The sequence below is a fragment of the Rattus norvegicus genome, chromosome 8 (assembly GCF_021556685.1).
Source record: "Rattus norvegicus strain SHRSP/BbbUtx chromosome 8, alternate assembly SHRSP_T2T, whole genome shotgun sequence".
Classification (NCBI taxonomy): Eukaryota; Metazoa; Chordata; class Mammalia; order Rodentia; family Muridae; genus Rattus; species Rattus norvegicus.
The window spans coordinates 85,507,740-85,524,879 of record NC_141541.1 but is presented as its reverse complement, the minus strand read 5'-3'; the positions used below and the strand labels follow the sequence as shown (position 1 = coordinate 85,524,879).

At 37.3% G+C, this 17,140-nt stretch overlaps 1 protein-coding gene and 1 pseudogene across 2 annotated transcripts in view; one reads left to right on the top strand and one right to left on the bottom strand.

Annotated features, from left to right (window-relative positions):
- Tinag (tubulointerstitial nephritis antigen) overlaps nt 1–17,140 on the top strand; it is an 85,253-nt gene that overhangs the window by 41,241 nt on the left and 26,872 nt on the right. For both annotated transcript variants that reach the window (XR_015626482.1, NM_001005549.1), the window contains 1 exon segment: nt 1,662–1,785. Coding sequence is in view for 1 of the 2 variants with exons in the window: in NM_001005549.1 (NP_001005549.1) it covers nt 1,662–1,785 (124 nt within the window). In the remaining variant the exon portion in view is untranslated.
- Nucleotides 7,281–7,433, bottom strand: LOC120094535 (U2 spliceosomal RNA; annotated as a pseudogene).

Genomic DNA, 17,140 nt, shown 5'->3' with positions numbered 1-17,140 from the left:
CGAAATTATTTATCGAGAAATCAAAGCTTATATAAACATACCCTAAATTTAATTGTAAAAATATTAAAACTTCACATTAACTTTGCAACCAATAAGGTTTCTTTCCTCTTAAATGTGTGAAGTTTGTTGGCTGTCATAACTGTGGAAATTGGTGTGTAATTTTATTATGTGCCTTGTCTAGTGGTGCCGTGAAACATATATGGAGATAGAAGACATTTTAATTAAAGGCCAAACTCACAACCCCCCCCACACACACTTTGACATTTTCTTCTTAAGTGGTTCTAGCAATTCATTAGGCAACAAAATTGGCTTACATAATTCTGAATTTCCAAATCATAGGAACACTAACCCTCCAACCCATGCTCTGAAATAAAATAAATTTAGATGCCAACTTTTGAAAGTTGTGGAAAACTCAGGTTTTCTTTTGCCCTCACATATCTTATGGCTCTGGGCAATAGTTTACTGTGTGCCGCTTTTCAAGGGTTAGAGTGTAGAGCACTTCCTTGCACATCCACAAAACCTGTAGCTTCTTCTGCCCTGGTTTAACGTCAGAGACTGAAGGATGACGATGCCTTTGATTACTCGTGATGGGTTCTTACCCTTGGCTTTAGCTGGCAGTGTTTTGTAGCTGTGATCAGATAATTTTTTTCATAGTACTTAAGCAGTGCTGAGTGGTGAGAGCTAAATGAGTCAATGGTTATACAGAGCGGGAAATTACTGTGAATATCATCATTTTTTTTTAATGAAAAGAATGTTATTTGGTCCTTGCTGTAGGTGCAGTTTGATTTTCTGCTTGCTGTAGCCTGATTTAACTTCTGTCTTGGGACAAAAGAATGTCAAATGGATTGAACCTTGAATAAATAAGACTGAGAGCATTTCTTTAAGACCTTCAGAAAGCAGAAATTTGCATAGGGTACAGTCTAAAAATTCTTAAAAACCCTGTGGGGATGTGTTTTATAGTAGATAAAGGAGACTTAGCTTCCAATGACACAGTCCCCCCAAAGGCCCTGAATGATAAAGAACAAAGTTAAAAACAGAACAGGAAAAGGCACATCTCCTTCTGAGGCATGAGCTTTACTGTAGGATCTAGCAAATGCCAGTGACCTTCACTTGGACTTATTTAGAACACACGTTGAGCTAAGATAGTAAGCTCTGTTCTTAGCTACCACGATATTCATATCTAGTCCCAATTTAAAAACAAAAAAACAGAAACTACTTCGATTTAAGCCTCCTGAGAGAGAAGTTTGACGTCTTCAACCTGAATTGCACAAGCCCTTGCACAAAGCCCCACGTGAAATAGAAAAGATGTAATCTAAGTGAGGAGTGAAAGAACGTCTTATGAAGTATACATAGGCTCTGGTTTTCAAAGAGTGAAACGCAGACTCAGCTCTTCAGAGCGGTAAGGATGAAATCCTGACAGAATGTTCTTTGGCACGTGACTTTCTTTTAATAGAGCTCAACAAGAGAAGGTTTGAAAAGCATTTTAAATGTAAAAACTGTATGTAGGTAATATTCTAAGTAGCTGAAATTGGCTTGTTTATAAAGGAATAGAAAAAGGTTGTAACCAGCCAATCAGAGTAAAATTAGGTGTCATCTCTCTCTTAGATTTTTAAAGAGGCTTTTTAGTAACTGTGGTGTTTATCCTGTTGGGCTTACTTCAGCCATAATGCAGGTCCATGAAGATTTCTTCTATTATAAGACAGGAATATACAGACATGTTGTCAGCACAAATGAAGAACCAGAAAAGTACAGAAAACTTCGGACGCATGCAGTTAAACTCACTGGGTAAGGCAATTACTTTAAATTTTTACATATATACATATATATATATATATGTGTAATGTGTAAACTGAATTCAAGAGTAGAAAGAAACAGCCATATATTATTGATTAATTGATTAATTGGTTGGTTAACAACTTATGAGTATTCAGTTACATTCTTTGCGCCTGTATCTGATATCTTTGGTTGCTTTGGATAACTTATTTTTATCTGTATATTCTCCATTTGCACTTCCATATTACCTTTAGAAATTTAATCTCATATATCTGTATCCCACTCTGACTAGCATTTCCCATTTTTCTAGTTTATATTCTTTTCTATCTTGGTATTCAGCAGCTCTTCATATGTTATAATAAATTATGCATTCAACTTTAATTGTTATAACGCCATAGTCAGTCTTTATAACTACCTTTATACACACCCTGCAGTAGTCAGAGATTTTTAGAAGAACAGAAGAGATAGGATGAACATGTGAAAATGCCTTCAATAGACTTATACAAAGCAGTTTCCTTGAATATGAGAGGTTGACAACCCAGTAGTTGCTTGGTCCTTGAAGCCAGGTTCCTGCGCACTGGCATAGATCCACATTGGCCATGTCCTCTCAGGCAGGACAAGAACCCACTAGTTATTCAGTCCACAAGACTGAGTGAGTGATTCAGCAGTTCCTGTCTGGCCCGTAAAACTGGGAAGGTTCCTCGAGACCTAGATCTCAGTCAGTGATGGAGCCTGGATGCTGGTTCTGACATCAGCTATGGAAACAGCAGGAGCAGTAGCCACGGGATAAATCAACTTGGCAGTGTGCAGGAGGGAGGGGCAGGCAAGAGGGACGACAATAACCATCCTGTGTCATGGTCTCTTCTTTTAAACCAGGGCTGCTTCTGAAGGTGCTGCCTACACTTGGATGGTCTTTCTGTCGATAAGGCAAACAGGATGATTCTATAGTTTAGTTTCCCTACTTAGCTAAGGTGATTTTAATTTATGGCCAGTTGGCATTAAAACCAACCATCACCATACCTTCCACTTTTCTTCTTTGCCTAAATCACTGTTTTATCCCGTCAAATTTAAAAATAAAAATATTTGTGAAAACTATGTTAATTTTACTTTTATATCATTTTATAATGATAACTTTCTGTGGGATGTCTTATGCTAATTGCCTTCTAAATGCCTATTCTCTTTGCTTCTTCATTTTCAAATTGTTTTCTCAAAACCATGGATGCACCTTCTTGTTCTTAAATGATAATCGTATGTGTAATATCACTGACGAGTTTGAAACCATCAGAACACATTTCCTGGAGTCACACGTCACTCTCAGCATATGTTGTCTTTATTTTGCAGATCGTACCCAGAAACCCTGTGTCTTTCTCCCTAAGTTTCTCTTTCCCCTACCCTCTTACAACTACTCAGAGACTTCCTGAGGAGTTTTCTCTCTTTCTTCTTAGGATTAGACGTCATGTGAGTACATGCCCTTATTTTTCAGTTCTCAACTTTTAAGAGCAAAACCTTTATTCTTTGTTTGGTTGTTCTGTTTTTGCTTTGCTTTTTCAAGACAGCTTTTGTTTGTTTCATTGTTTTATGTGGAGCCTGGCTGTTCCTGGAACTCTCTCTGTAGACCACGCTGGTCTCAAACTGAAAGATCTGCCTGCCTCTGCTTCCTAAGTGCTGAGGAAACTTTATTCTTAACTTCTTCCCAATTTTCTAATGTTCTCACTCCAGGACAGGCTTTGCCTGCATTCACTGTCCTCAAAACTTCTTCCCCAAAGTCTTTCTTAACCACGCTGCTTATTTTCTCGTGCCTATTCACCTTATTACCTTTCTAAGACCTGCTTGTTCCAAGGTTATTGGTTACTTCTTCCTTGTTAAAACCACTTGTCAGATTTTCCTCTTGCCCCTCCTTTCCTTGTGACATTCTCATAGTTGCTGCAGTTTGCCTGGTTTCTTTTCCCCCTCTTATTCCGACTCTCACTGTTGTAGATGCTAAATCCTGGCCTCAGGACTTGCTCTCTTTTTCCTACTTGTCTCACCTGTTTTCAATGAACTCTGTCCTCTCTGAACTCTTTCTCGCTTTTAGCACCAGATGAAAGCTGGCATCAATTAAACAATATTGCCAAGTTAGACCCCCTCTTCTGAACTCCAGACATGTATATTCTGTGTTCTAGCAACATCTCCCAATGCAGAAGATGGACACCTCAAACTTAACACTTCTGAAACGGGGCTCTCTGTCTTCCTCTTTCTCAGCAGCATTTTCTCAGACTCGACGAAAACTCTCCTCCCACATGGTATTGTGGGAAAGGTTGGAATTATTTCTTATTCCTTTCCTTAAAACCCACTTTGAGTATATCCATCAACACTGTCTTCAAAACCAAGGGATAAAACCTTTTTATCCCCTGTATTATCTCTGCCTGAATGTCCATGACTCTTATTTTGTATCTGGATTACTGATAGGTATTCCAGATAATTGTATTTTTAATATAGAAACCAGAGTTTCATTGTAAAACGTTACTCAGATCTAATTTGCTTAGAACTAGTGGTTCATGATTTTCTACTTCTCTTGGAGTGAATCTGAAGTTCTGTTGCCTACTACACTAACACAGCTACCAACTTTCTGATGTCAAATTCTACTAACTCTCCTTCCATCCAATGTGTTCTTCTACCAAATAACCAGTCCCTTGGTGTATACACCTCATCTAGTCTGCCCACATTTACTGTGGTGCAGTGAAAGACACCCTGCTTCCTGGTTGAGGAGGTTTGAAATCCCGATGACGCTCCTAGGAAACCAAGACGATCACTGGCCCGCAGCTCTCCATAGGTGTGTGACCATCAGTCGTGCAAGGGCAGTGCCCCAAGCCTCTCCACAGGTAGAAGACTTGACCACAGGTCATGTAGGTCCAAAACAGACCTCCATTATAATGAAGTACCTAAAGGCCTTGAGGCTTAGCCAATGTAGCTTTCCTTCCCAGACACTCCTTCCTGCCAAAGGTATTTCATCTCTGGCCCATTCTTGAGAAGTGGGGTAGGTTTAACTTATCCACTTTCCGCCATGACAATAAACGTCTTGAAACCACAGACTGTCTCCTTTCATGGGATCCATCTTGGGAAGCCATAGAGAAGCCCTTCACCAGGGTCTAATCTCCTGCAGAAGGCCTCCCTGCTTACCCAGCAGCGGCTGCCACTAAGCTCAAGCCTACAGCTGTCCAGCCAAAGACTCTCCCTACAGGACCAGCCGGGCATTTCCCCATTTGCCCCTCTGCCCTGGCTAGATTCAGCCCCGTGGGCCCCCACTCCATTCTCAGCTCTTCCGCAGCATCCCAGTGGTGCCATGATGCCCAAGAGCCTGAGAATTGACGGCCCTGGCTTTCTTGCAGCTTGGGGACCCCCAAGGCATCTCAGGCTGTGTCTTCCCCAAACCCCAGGCGGTATCCTGTAGCTTCCAATAGCCCCACACCACCCTGGCAGATGCAGAGTGGGATAAATGCAGTCAAACTTCCCCTGTCTTGCCTCCCAGAGTGGCCGGAGCCCTGTGGCGGAATGGATGTGGGACCCCACTAATCCTACAATTTATTTTATCAGTGTGACTTCTCTAAATGTTCTATGGGACCCATTATTTACTCTGTCTTCCATTAGTTCTTCTTTTCCTTATCTATCCATCTGTTTCTCTACAGTTTTATATAGCTATGAATTTCTTCCTTAGTGAGTAATTTAACAATCTCTTCTTGTTGATCATGTATTATCTAAGTTGACGCTTCTTGTGACCAGGTCTGTTTGCACGATGTGTGTATGTTACAAAGTCATCTAATCCAATGTTAACTCATGATAACTGTTTAAAAATACCTTTTACTATTGAAAAGTGACTTTTAAGCTTCTGTTCTTAGCTAGTTTTCAGTTGTTACTATTAATCTTTAGTAGGGCGATTTTTAGTTTAAAAATAAGAGAGGGGAAAAGTGGAGAAAAAAGCCAAGGTGCTCATAGCTTTGATTCAAGTTTGTGGACAATGGACCTGTGATCACAGGACCCTTCTTTTTTCTTTCTTCCTAGAGGCTTATCTGGTTCTGTTCTCAGTTTGCACAAGGCTCTTCGAGCCTTCTAATACATCTCTCGCAGGTGTTTGATACCGTGCATGGTTTTTCAGCCATTTCTCTGGATGCTGCTGGAATTTCCAATGTAGTTTTGATTCTGATCATTCGTGGATAGTTTGGGAAGGGAATAGAGTCTGCAAATGGTCTCACTGTAAAGATCTTGAGAGAAATTTCTACAAACTCTGACATAACTTTCAACATGGATTTAAGTATTCAGGTGAAGTAAGGACTGGGTTGAACTGAATGTCTCTTCTCAATGTCCGGTCTTATTTTGATATAGTGCAAAATGAGTCTTTCTGTTGTTCCATGAGGTAATTTTTTATATCATGACTGCTTCAATCAGCAAAGATAGAAAAATAAGGAATTGGTGCTTAAAGTTTGCCTTTGTGTGTGTGTGTGTGTGTGTGTGTGTGTGTGTGTTACTCATGTAGTGAATTTCAGGAAGTGAATGGACTATAAATGGACACGTCTGTGACTTTATAATGTGTCATTGTGATTCAAGATTAATTCTAATTTGGTCCTACACTCCATCAGCTTAACTTTTATTTTTCTAATCTTAATCTGTGTCATTTATATCCATTTCTGTCTTCGTCTGGTGATATCCTTGGTCCCAAAAATCTTCTTCATAAAACCTTATGTGGTAGGTGTATTTTTCTCTTTCAGAGCTCCCTGATTTATGGCAACTCCTCACTGCCTGTCCCTACTGCTTTAGTGGGCGCGGTGTCTGTTATCCTCACTCATTAGCTCACAGGCTGTGGTGGACAGAGATGGAATGTGTTTCCATTCTATCACTGCTGCTGTTCGCAGTGCCGTGCCCACATCCCGAAGCTCCTGGGATTTGGAACCTTTAAAAATGTATCTCCTCTCCGTGACAACTGACAAAACTAACTTTGTTGGTAGGAATATGTCTATATTTTAACAAATGTTTTAGGCCATCTGGCATTGTTTGGTGCCCCGGAGCCATAGATTTTAATTCCTTGCTCCACCATCAATTCCTTATTTGGTAATTACTACATCCAGGAGATAAGTGCATTAGTGAGTTAGAGAGTAATCAAGTATCTCAAGAAAGTTAATGTCCCTTATCTGCAGAGCTCGATATGCTTTTGTGAAGTGCCTAACAAATTTATCTGAACAAACTGCTGTCCTTTGTGTAGAAGTCAAAGCTAAAGCTATTAGGTTTAATTTACTTGAACAAATGAATTTGAGTTTATATTAAGTGCTTAGCACTAGGGAACAAAAGCTCGAATAATGTGTAGTCTCATTTCTCAGAAATTACGGTTAATTCTCATTGTCATTTCTATTGGATTGAGAAATTCCTCAGAAATCAATGAGGTCCGCTTTAGGGTGTGTCTGTAAGCACTTTGCCGAGTGGATCAACTGAGGTATGCGCAGGCTGTACTTTCAACGTGGTCTGTATTTTCAGACTGGATACTGAGGGGAAACAGAGTTGGTGGAGTACCAGCATTTTTCCCCATGCTTTCTGCCCCACCAAGATGTGAACAAGTTCTCCTAATGGCAGATGTGAGTCAGTTTTGCTGCTATGCCTTACACTTGATCTTAGCCAAAAGGCCGAGAAGCGATTGTTGCTAGGCCTTAACCACCAAGATGAACTGTATCTTCTTAACCCATAACTCGATGTATGACCTTCTTCCTTTAAGTTGTTTCTTGGTAGACATTTGGTATCAGCCATGAAAACGTAGCTAACCCAGAAAAATGAGGCACAGACATATATAACTGATTCTATTGGAAGGCAGCAAAGACTGTCTTCCTGTGTACGAAGCATAGGACAGTGAAGGACATACATACATCTAGAATATAACACTCTACTTTCTCTCTTTTTTACTCCCCAGACATCTCTTGATACTATTTGGGGGATGACACACTAAATAAAAAAAAATACTATATCTTTAAACAGAGTTATTTCCTATACTACAAATTAGAAAATATCACTGCCAAAACTAAGGAGTCCCTTTGGTTTCAAGATGGATCCTAAGTTTCAAGATGTTGGAACATGAAAACATTGCATTTAAGTAACAAAAAGATATTCTTTGAGATACTTCATTCCAGCCCATGGCCCCTATGTTGCAATCCCACTGCCTTGTCATGGTTCATCCATATCCCTGAGACTTACCTGAAATCCAAAATTGGCAATGCACTGCACGAATGGTGTTTACTTTGCAAGTGTTTCTCAAGAATTGCTGAGAGAATTCAGTGATTAAATGCAGTATTTGAAATTCTAGATAATTATAATAAAAAAAACAAGTTTTTACTCTCCCTTATTTTCATCTCCGTAAAATACAATTACATCAAAACTATGCTCTACATATTGCCAAAGGAAAATAATGCTTCAAGTTGTTACTTTGTTATGTATAGCTAATGTCTCACTTATCACATTTTTGAACAAATGGTTAAGTAGTGAGGTTTTATCCATGGGTGGAACAGACAAAGACTCTGCCCCCACCAAACCGAAAGCCTGATAAGTGCTTACATAACTATTCAACAACTAAAATTGTATTTTGTAAGTACCAGAATACAGATACTGGACGCTGTTGTCCAGAATCAGTAGCATGAAGAATTTTTTAAAACTTATGAACATTATCTAGCAAATGAGAAGACAAACTAAAGTGATATGAAGCCTGATTGGGTACAGAAATCATAATAGTCAAAGAAAGGCAAAGAGGAGAATTAACAAAGCAATTTCCTGAGTGGTTTGTGATTTATTGCTCTTTAGATAAAATTGAGTTAATTTAATTTAAATTATTCACCCACAGATATCCCAAAAATTTATGCTGAAAAATGATTTAAAACTTTAGTATATTTCCTATAATCATTGTAAAGAAATCTGTGATATGAAAAACTCCAGGGGAAGGATAGGGATGCAGCTCAGTGACACATTATTCACTCAGTAGATGTGAGGTCTCAGGTTTGATCTTTGACAATCCCACCCACTGACCAATAAAGATAAATGACAGAGCCAGCAAGTGGGTATATTGATCTTAGGACAGAAAACCAATAAAAGCTGAAGATGGATAGTATTAAAAATAAGAAGAAAAGCATTGAAACTAAGGCATGAGAAATCCAATGGCTGATGAACTAAGGAAGAGTCCAGAGTGATGGATCAGGGAAGGCTGGCAAGGAGGAGTGTTGAGAACTTTAGAAAGCTGAAAGAGGTTGGAATCCAAAGAGCACATGAGCCTTGTTTTGATATCCTGGTAACTTCGTTGTGTCAGGGCAGTATATAAGGATAAACCAAAATGCTTCAGTGTTTAGGGCAGAGATATCTTGATGAAGAATGGTTCTTTTGTCTCTTTGGAGCATAAGATTACATTATTTGTACAAGAGAGCCAGGAATTAGATTTCATTGCCAATAATTTGAGGGAAAAAAGAATTGTTGGCAATGGGCTTCTAGATATTTAGGAAATAGAGGCGACTAGGAAGCAAAAGGAATTGACATTTTTTGGTCATGGAACCACCCTGTTCTCTGTGCAGTGGTGGGCCACTGCTGATGTTAGAGACAAACAAAACTAATGATGTTGGGGATGGGTATCATCAAAGAGTCAGAAAAGCTGTTTCCTCCATCCACACCTAGACCTTCATGGAGACATGGCTGGCTAACACATCCATCAAAGTTGAGTTCACAGTGGTCTCCAAGGAATGCAGGTGTATAGTCACAGAGGTAAGCTCCAAGAGCATCTTGACACCACGTAGACAGGGCTCGTATCCACATTCTTTATTTCCAACTCACAGTTCACACCACAATACTCCTGAGGACAGACACACATGAATCTTCCTGTCATTGAGGTCAGAACTAGTACTGCGATACTCGGGTAGCAGACTCACAGGAACAGTGTGAGGCTTTGGTGCCACTTTGTTGTTCAAAACTTTGTCACAATATACAGTTATGTGAAGACGCTATTGACATCTACATTTGTCACTGCTGGACTTGACACACAGTTAACCTATGTGAGACAAACATGAATGCATGTAGTTGCAACCCCTACTAATTTGAGAGGGGGGAATGTGCTGAGCTTTAGTACCCACGAGGGTCACCCGCTTCTCAGAGATGAATGGAAGGGGTGGGGGAGGGGCTGTGTGAGGGAGAGACTGGGAGGAGCGGGAGCAGAGATACGAATGTAAAGTGAATAAATAAATAAATTCATAAAGAATAAAGCATCAGAAAAGCAAGGTGTTGAGGATGTGCTATAAAAATTACAGAAACTTTATAATATAGAAAAAAAACCCAGCAATTTAGGAATTTAGAGAGTAGAAAAGGAAGTGAGCTAGAAACCATGACCATTTTTATTCTCAGTGATTTCATTTCTTTAATTATTTTTTACTAAATTTAGAAACAATTATAGAAAAATGTCATGTACTAATAAAGAAATAGTATTATACAGGTTAAATACTTTCTAGCTGAGCTACTAAACACCCTGATTATTTAAAATAGATGCTTAATTGTTTTCTCACACTATTTGTGTACTGCATGGTCAGAAGCCATATCTATCTATCTATCTATCTATCTATCTATCTATCTATCTATCTATCTATCTATCTATCATCTATCTATCTATCTTTCTATCTACCTATCTATCATTATTAATCATCTAGCTATTATGGATCTATATACCTATCTATCACCTATCAACATACTTATCTGCCATTTATCTGTATGGTAATTGTCACCTCTCTATGCATCTACTTGCTCACTAATGTATCTTAAAACTGTTCCTTCAGGTTGATTTACCAGGATCTTATCCTGTATTTTTGCATATGTAAATTTCAATGATTTTCGGAACATAAAGTGATTGAATGATTATAAAATCGTCTGACATAGTTTTTATTAGGCCACTAACCTTTTACCAACATGCTATTTTGACCTCTATCTTTTAAAATAGCAATTGAAAGGTAAGCCTGAATTTTTAGACAATGTTATGTTTAATGCCTGGACAACTCATTACTTGTGAGTAGGAGTTTCAGTTAGATTTTTAATGCACAGGTTTAAGATAATTGGGTGAACATTTCTACTGTGATGATTTAATGAGTGCATATAGATATGTAATTGTAATAAGTAATACAGACTGAATAAATTATTTAATTTGTGTGTTAAAATGACATCCAAGTGCAAAATGGTTTTTATTTCACTTTTCTTTGTAATGGGTATGTGACAATATACCTGATATGAAAATATACTCTAATTCTTCTTGGGAAAAAATTGATCAGAGAAAGATTTAATATTTTTGAAGTCTTGCATGTATTTGTAACACACTCAAACATACAAATAATCGCATAGTTTATAATGTTAGTATATAGTATGTATAATAAGTTATATCGAGGTATATTTTTTAAAATAGTGTTTGCTGTTTATGATCAATGAAATGATTTACTTTATCAACCTTTACATTCTTGGATTTTATAATTTGCAAGCTATCTCACTAATTCAAGAAATATTTGCAATGGGTAACATTTCAAAGATTTGAGTTCGTATCATGTAAACTTGTGTCTGTTAGCATACCATTATTACACTATATCAATCTTGTTATCACCTTTTCATATGCAATTACTCATAGAAAAACATTAATGAAATCTTAATTTTTGTTTATAAAAGCTGAGGTGTTCACGAACATTAGTGAAATTTTAAAAGGGAGATTGCATTGATAGGAATTAGAATATATTATTATATAATAAGAGTTTAATGAGAAACAAAAGGTGATTTAATGCTTATTAAATTGTTCAGATTTCAGAGCTCCTTTTTCCTGAGATAAAATCTCATTACTCTCCCCTCCTGTATGTTGATCGCTCCCAAGTTTTAAGCTTCAACGACTTTTGGTTCATAATTCAAGATTGATTGACTTGACAGTATAGATCCATCTGATTATGATTTGAAAAATACAATTTTTAGTAAGCTTGAATTTTTAAATCGATATTAATATAAATTTAATTTAAATGCATACCGGAGTAAGTAAACACTTGTCATGGAACCACTGATGTTATTTACAGCAGTAGACTCCTCACAGAGATGCTGTCAATGGTCGAGAATTAGCTCTAACGTGCAGAGGCTCACAGGCTTCATTTACAGCTCTCTTTCAATTTTCATTTACAGAGGAAAGGCAATTTAAAAATTGTCTCATTACTGTCTTTTATGATTTTGGTAAAAGATTATGATACATTGTGAAATAAATAGAATAACAGAATAATAAATAAACAAAAGCTTCTGGAGATATTTATAAAGTAAATTTTCATTTAAGAAGCTTACATTAAATGTAAATATTTCATATCAACACTATTCTCATAGTGTATTATACATATTATAAATAGGTGTGCTTTTGTTATTTTTTAACTGTCTTGGAATTGCAGAAAATGAGAACATCTAATATGTAAACTGCTCATTTTACATTGGTAAATGCTAATGTATTTTAACTCTATTGCTTTTCATAAAATTAATTTATTTGGAGTGTTTTCTAGTATAAAGACAGTATGTTTCTGCATAAAAATTTCCTGTTTACAAAACTTATTTTTGCAGAAGTATCAAGGGATTCACAATGGTTAAAATATAAGATTAAACAAAGTCTGGTTCCATAGAGCTGTAGTCACAGAGTTCCTGAAGATATGGCAGAACAATTGCAAGTTTAACGATGGCTTTAGTTATAGAATTGACTGAGAGGCAGCCAGTGGGACCCCATTGCAGAATGCAAATGTGTGGGAGGCAGTCGCTTAGTGACAGAGCATTTCTGTAGCCTGTCCTAGTTTTCACTCTCCCACACTACAAAAATAAATGAGCAAACAAATAAATAAAAGAACCCCCCAATGACTAACTAGAGAAACAAAAATCAATCAATCAATCAATCAATCAATCAATCAATCAAGGTTTCATACACAGTTGAGACTGACTGGACTGACTGGTAAGAAGAAAAATGCAAAATAAGATAAAGTAGAACATCAGAAAACAAAAAAATTGAATCTAAACTAAATTAACAGAAGAATATACATTTTATAAAAAAAAAACCCCACAATTCTCAACCTCCAATTTATAGGAAATAGGTTAATAAATCTAGGGTAGTGTCATAAAATACTTACTGACCTCTTATTAGAAAGTGTTCTATAGTATGGTTACTTTTAATAATAATTTCCTCTTATTATAAAAAACTTTAATTTATAATCAACAATAAAATTTATAAAAACAATTCATTAAAATATAATAAACAATAAAATTAATATAATTTAATTGTAATAAATAATTTGTTATTATATATTGATAATATAAATTATTAAGTCAGCATTGATTTTCCATAAGATCTCTTTCAGTTCATAATAGCCTTAGACTCAGGTAGAACTTTTCTACTACAATCTTAGCTTCCTTACTTTATCTGGCTTGCTTTCTCTTTGGTTGTATAACACCTCATTTTACTTGTTGTACATATTTCTCATTGTTTCCCACTCATGTCAATGTTATGAAAGTCAAACTTTTTTCAGTCTACCAATCATACAAATTAAAACTCAAGAGAATGTTCTCAATTCCTATAATAAATTTTTTCTAGGTATTAACGTTTTCTAAAGTGTCTAGTTCCTGTCTTCTTTACATTCCCTAAGACAAGGAGAAATTTGTCCAGTCTCTCATGATGGGAAACAAAAGTTCGGAGTCTTTTGGTCCCCACTTGGCTTTTTCTTCCTCTCAGGAGCCATTCACAACCAAGTTCTGCATTGAATTCTGTGCTTTTGTAACCAGATGCTAGCTCTGTTGCCAGGCCTTGTTGATACTAGCCCGTCTTTGGAACACTAATAAGACTGGTTATTCTCAGGGGCAGTCATTGTGCATCATTACAAAAAAACGTTCTCGATCCTTTTTTTATGAAGGCTATATTACCTCAAGTATGGTAATTCCCTGATTGCATATTTTTCTCTCCCTTGGTAGATTTTTATTAATAATTTGAGGAGGCTCAGGAGAAACAAATTTTGGGGAATGTGGACAAGAGAAAAATTGAAACAGATGGAACAAAGAGTTTGTGGTTTCTTTGGTCATTTAAAGTCAAAGGGGATTTTATTTTCAAAGCATTTTCATCAGAAACCTACGTGACTTAAATTTTAAGAATGGCCACTCTTTGTGAAGCTTAGAGAATAAAATTATATACTTGAAATTTAGAAGAATCACAAGTAGGAAACTAATGTACACGCACCAGAGGTTTAATAGCAGACATGAGGAAGAGATTACTCAGCAGTTAAGATTGCTTGGTACTCTTGGAAAAGACAAAAATTAATTTTGTAGCAATACATGGGCATGGGTGCTCAACAGCACCTCTAACTCCAGCATCAGGATATCTGACACTCTCTTCTGTGTTCAGCAGGCATCTACAATCACATGCATATATAATGCACACACATAAATACAAGAAGAAATCTAAGAAAAATAACAGAAGCATTGCTAGACATAAGTATGAATAGGTGAACATGAGGTATAATTTTGGCAGAACGGATGGCTCATTGTAGTTTGCTGGATGTTTTGAGAATTGAAGAGAAACGTGCCAACTGTGACTCTCAAGTTTCTTCCAGGTTGTAAATATCCGCTGTTAACTGCATTGAGGAGTTACAGAAGGGTAAGAGATGGGTTTACAGAAAGAGTAGCAAGTTTATACTTAGCATGCTGACTTAGGGGAATTCTAGGATAGCTAAAATTAAAAGACAAAGCAAACACAGATATTTCAGAAATTTAAAACTGTATTTCTAAAACTCCAAAACAAAAACTTGAACAATTATTGACACTTCAGGGAAGGAAATATGGGTCAGTTTGAAGGGAGAAAAAAAGGAAGGGGCAAATGATATAATCTTATTTTTTTTTAAAAAAAAGCTTTTAAAGAGGCAAAATTGATTATATGAGCATGAAGAAATGTTAGTTTATTTTCCAATAAGGAGACTGACAATGACGTGTCTCAAAAAAAAAAAATCACTGCTGACATTTCGTCTATAGCCCAAGTCCTGGAAGTAGAGAACTTCCCTCAGAACTGGAGCATCAGATAAGATTTCAGTGACCCTGGCTTTAAAGGTCAAGTTGAGAAATAGCCAAATAAGGAAGAAGAAAACAAGAATATTTCATGTCTGATAGATCTTGGAGCAAGAGGACTCCAAGGAAGACAAATCGCTTCATAGTGTGAAATGTCGCTTAGATGCTGGATGAATGAGATACTGAAAAACTGTACAGTGGGATTGGGGTCTTGTGTCTTAGAAAAGGGAATATTAAAAGTTACAGTTGGTTCTCACTAAATCTTTTTATTTGCATATAACTGTAGTGAAGACTCTTTTAACTCCATTTTTAAGTGTTAACAAATTTCATTTCTTCCCTGTGAGTTTTCTTGGCAATCATCTATTTTCAGAACATGTTAGTGTGTTTGTGTGTGTGTGTGTGTGTGTGTGTGTGTGTGTGTGTGTGTGTGTGTGTGTGTGAGAGATATGTGCTGAAACAGGGATAGTTAAGAGTCTCTGAAAGCATGACTGGAAAGGTGGTTCAGTGGTTAGGAATGTTTTCTTGCCGTTCGTGCAGTAGACTGGCGTTCTCTGTTCCAGGCACCCATTTTGGGTGGCTAATAACCCCCTGTAATTACAGCTCTAGGGATTCTGACAACCTTCCCTGGCATATGCAGGTGCCTACATTAGTAAAGAAACACATAGTTCTAAAATAATACCAGTGTGGAAAGATGGTTCAGTGATTAAGAGCTCTGGTTTCTCTTCCAGAGGACCAAGGCTTAGATCCCAGCTCCCACATCAGGCAGCTCGTAACTATCTGTAAGCCCAGGGCAAGGAGCTCTGAGGTCTCTGAGAATGCCAGCACTTTGATGTACACATGCTCACATATATACCTATTTATGGTTTAAAATAATAAATAAATCTTTTAAAATATAAAGGTGAAGTTAATGACTTTCCAAAATATTTGAACATTGCATAGAAGTGGGAAAATGTTGTCATTTAGTTCAGTTCGAGCCTCCCCGAGTTTTTCTGGACTTTCAATAAATTTTATTGCACAACAGCTGTGTAAAAGGCCTTCAGTTAGGTACAGAGGATACTGAGATGAATAACATGTATTGCATCAATAAATGAAGGAAATCAATGGTCTCCCTGTTTTGATGTAGATCTGTTACTCTGGGAACCCACTGGGAGGTCCCCCAGGGCTGCTGGCATTCAGAAAGTTCTACTTAGCATGTACAGGAAAGGCTCTGGAGACCGTGAAACTGATCAATGGGTTTTCTTTGCTTCTGCTTCAGTGCTGATTGACTCCTGTCATCTCTTTTGTCAGGACTGAATCAGAGTGACAAGTCCACGCCTCCCTTGTTCTCTTCTCAGACACTGTCTCTAACTGATTTGTCATCTCTGTGGCTGATCAGGTCTGCCCCCCGTTATAACCACTGTTGCTGTGATCTGCCTTTTACAAACAGTACATCAAGCAACATTAAGGGAAAAAAGCTTAATTTTGTTTTTTTTTTTTACTTAGAAAAATGAATGATAGGGCTGTTATGAAAGAATTCTGAGAAAAAACATGTTGGTGTTCATAAAAACATTTATTAAATGTCTGTGCACACATGTAAGTGCATGTATGTGTGTGTGTATATGTGCATGTAGGTGTATGAATATGTGTGTGCACATGTGTATAGGTGTACGTATACAATTGTGTGAATGTGTATGTACATGTATGTAGGTGTATGAATATGTTTATGTGTGCACTTGTGCAGAAGTGAATGTATGTGTGTATGTGGGTGTGAGTGTGTGGGTGACTTTTTGATATCAGGTCAAGCATATGATTAATGATGACTGTGATGAAGTACTGTGCATCATAAAATACAAGAGTTCTTCACTCAACCTTGGATTGAAACGCCAGTTCTGTACTCTCTCAGCAATCTCCACTTATCACGTGGTGGTATCGCACCTTTCTCAAATATTCCACTATGATAACATGTTTCCTCCCTGCCTTGTTATGAGGTTTAGTTAAGATATATGTCTCTAGTAGGCTTATTTATGCTTCAACTTTTAAAATCTGAGCTTGCTCTTGGTCAAATTGATCCCAAAGTAAGTTTCCTTGTCCCTTAATGTGAGGCACTTTCATGCCCCCTCTGAGGGTTCTTTAATGTGTTCACCCACACAAATGCTACCCTACAGGTCTCTCTCTCTCAAAGTACAAATCAAAGGTTGACAAGAGTTGGCCACCTATTTCAACTTCTCTGGAAAGTCACGCCTGACTGGAACACAAGCCTTCTGGTTGTGTGTGGACCGGGACACAAAAGTATTATGGAAGAACTGCACCGACTATA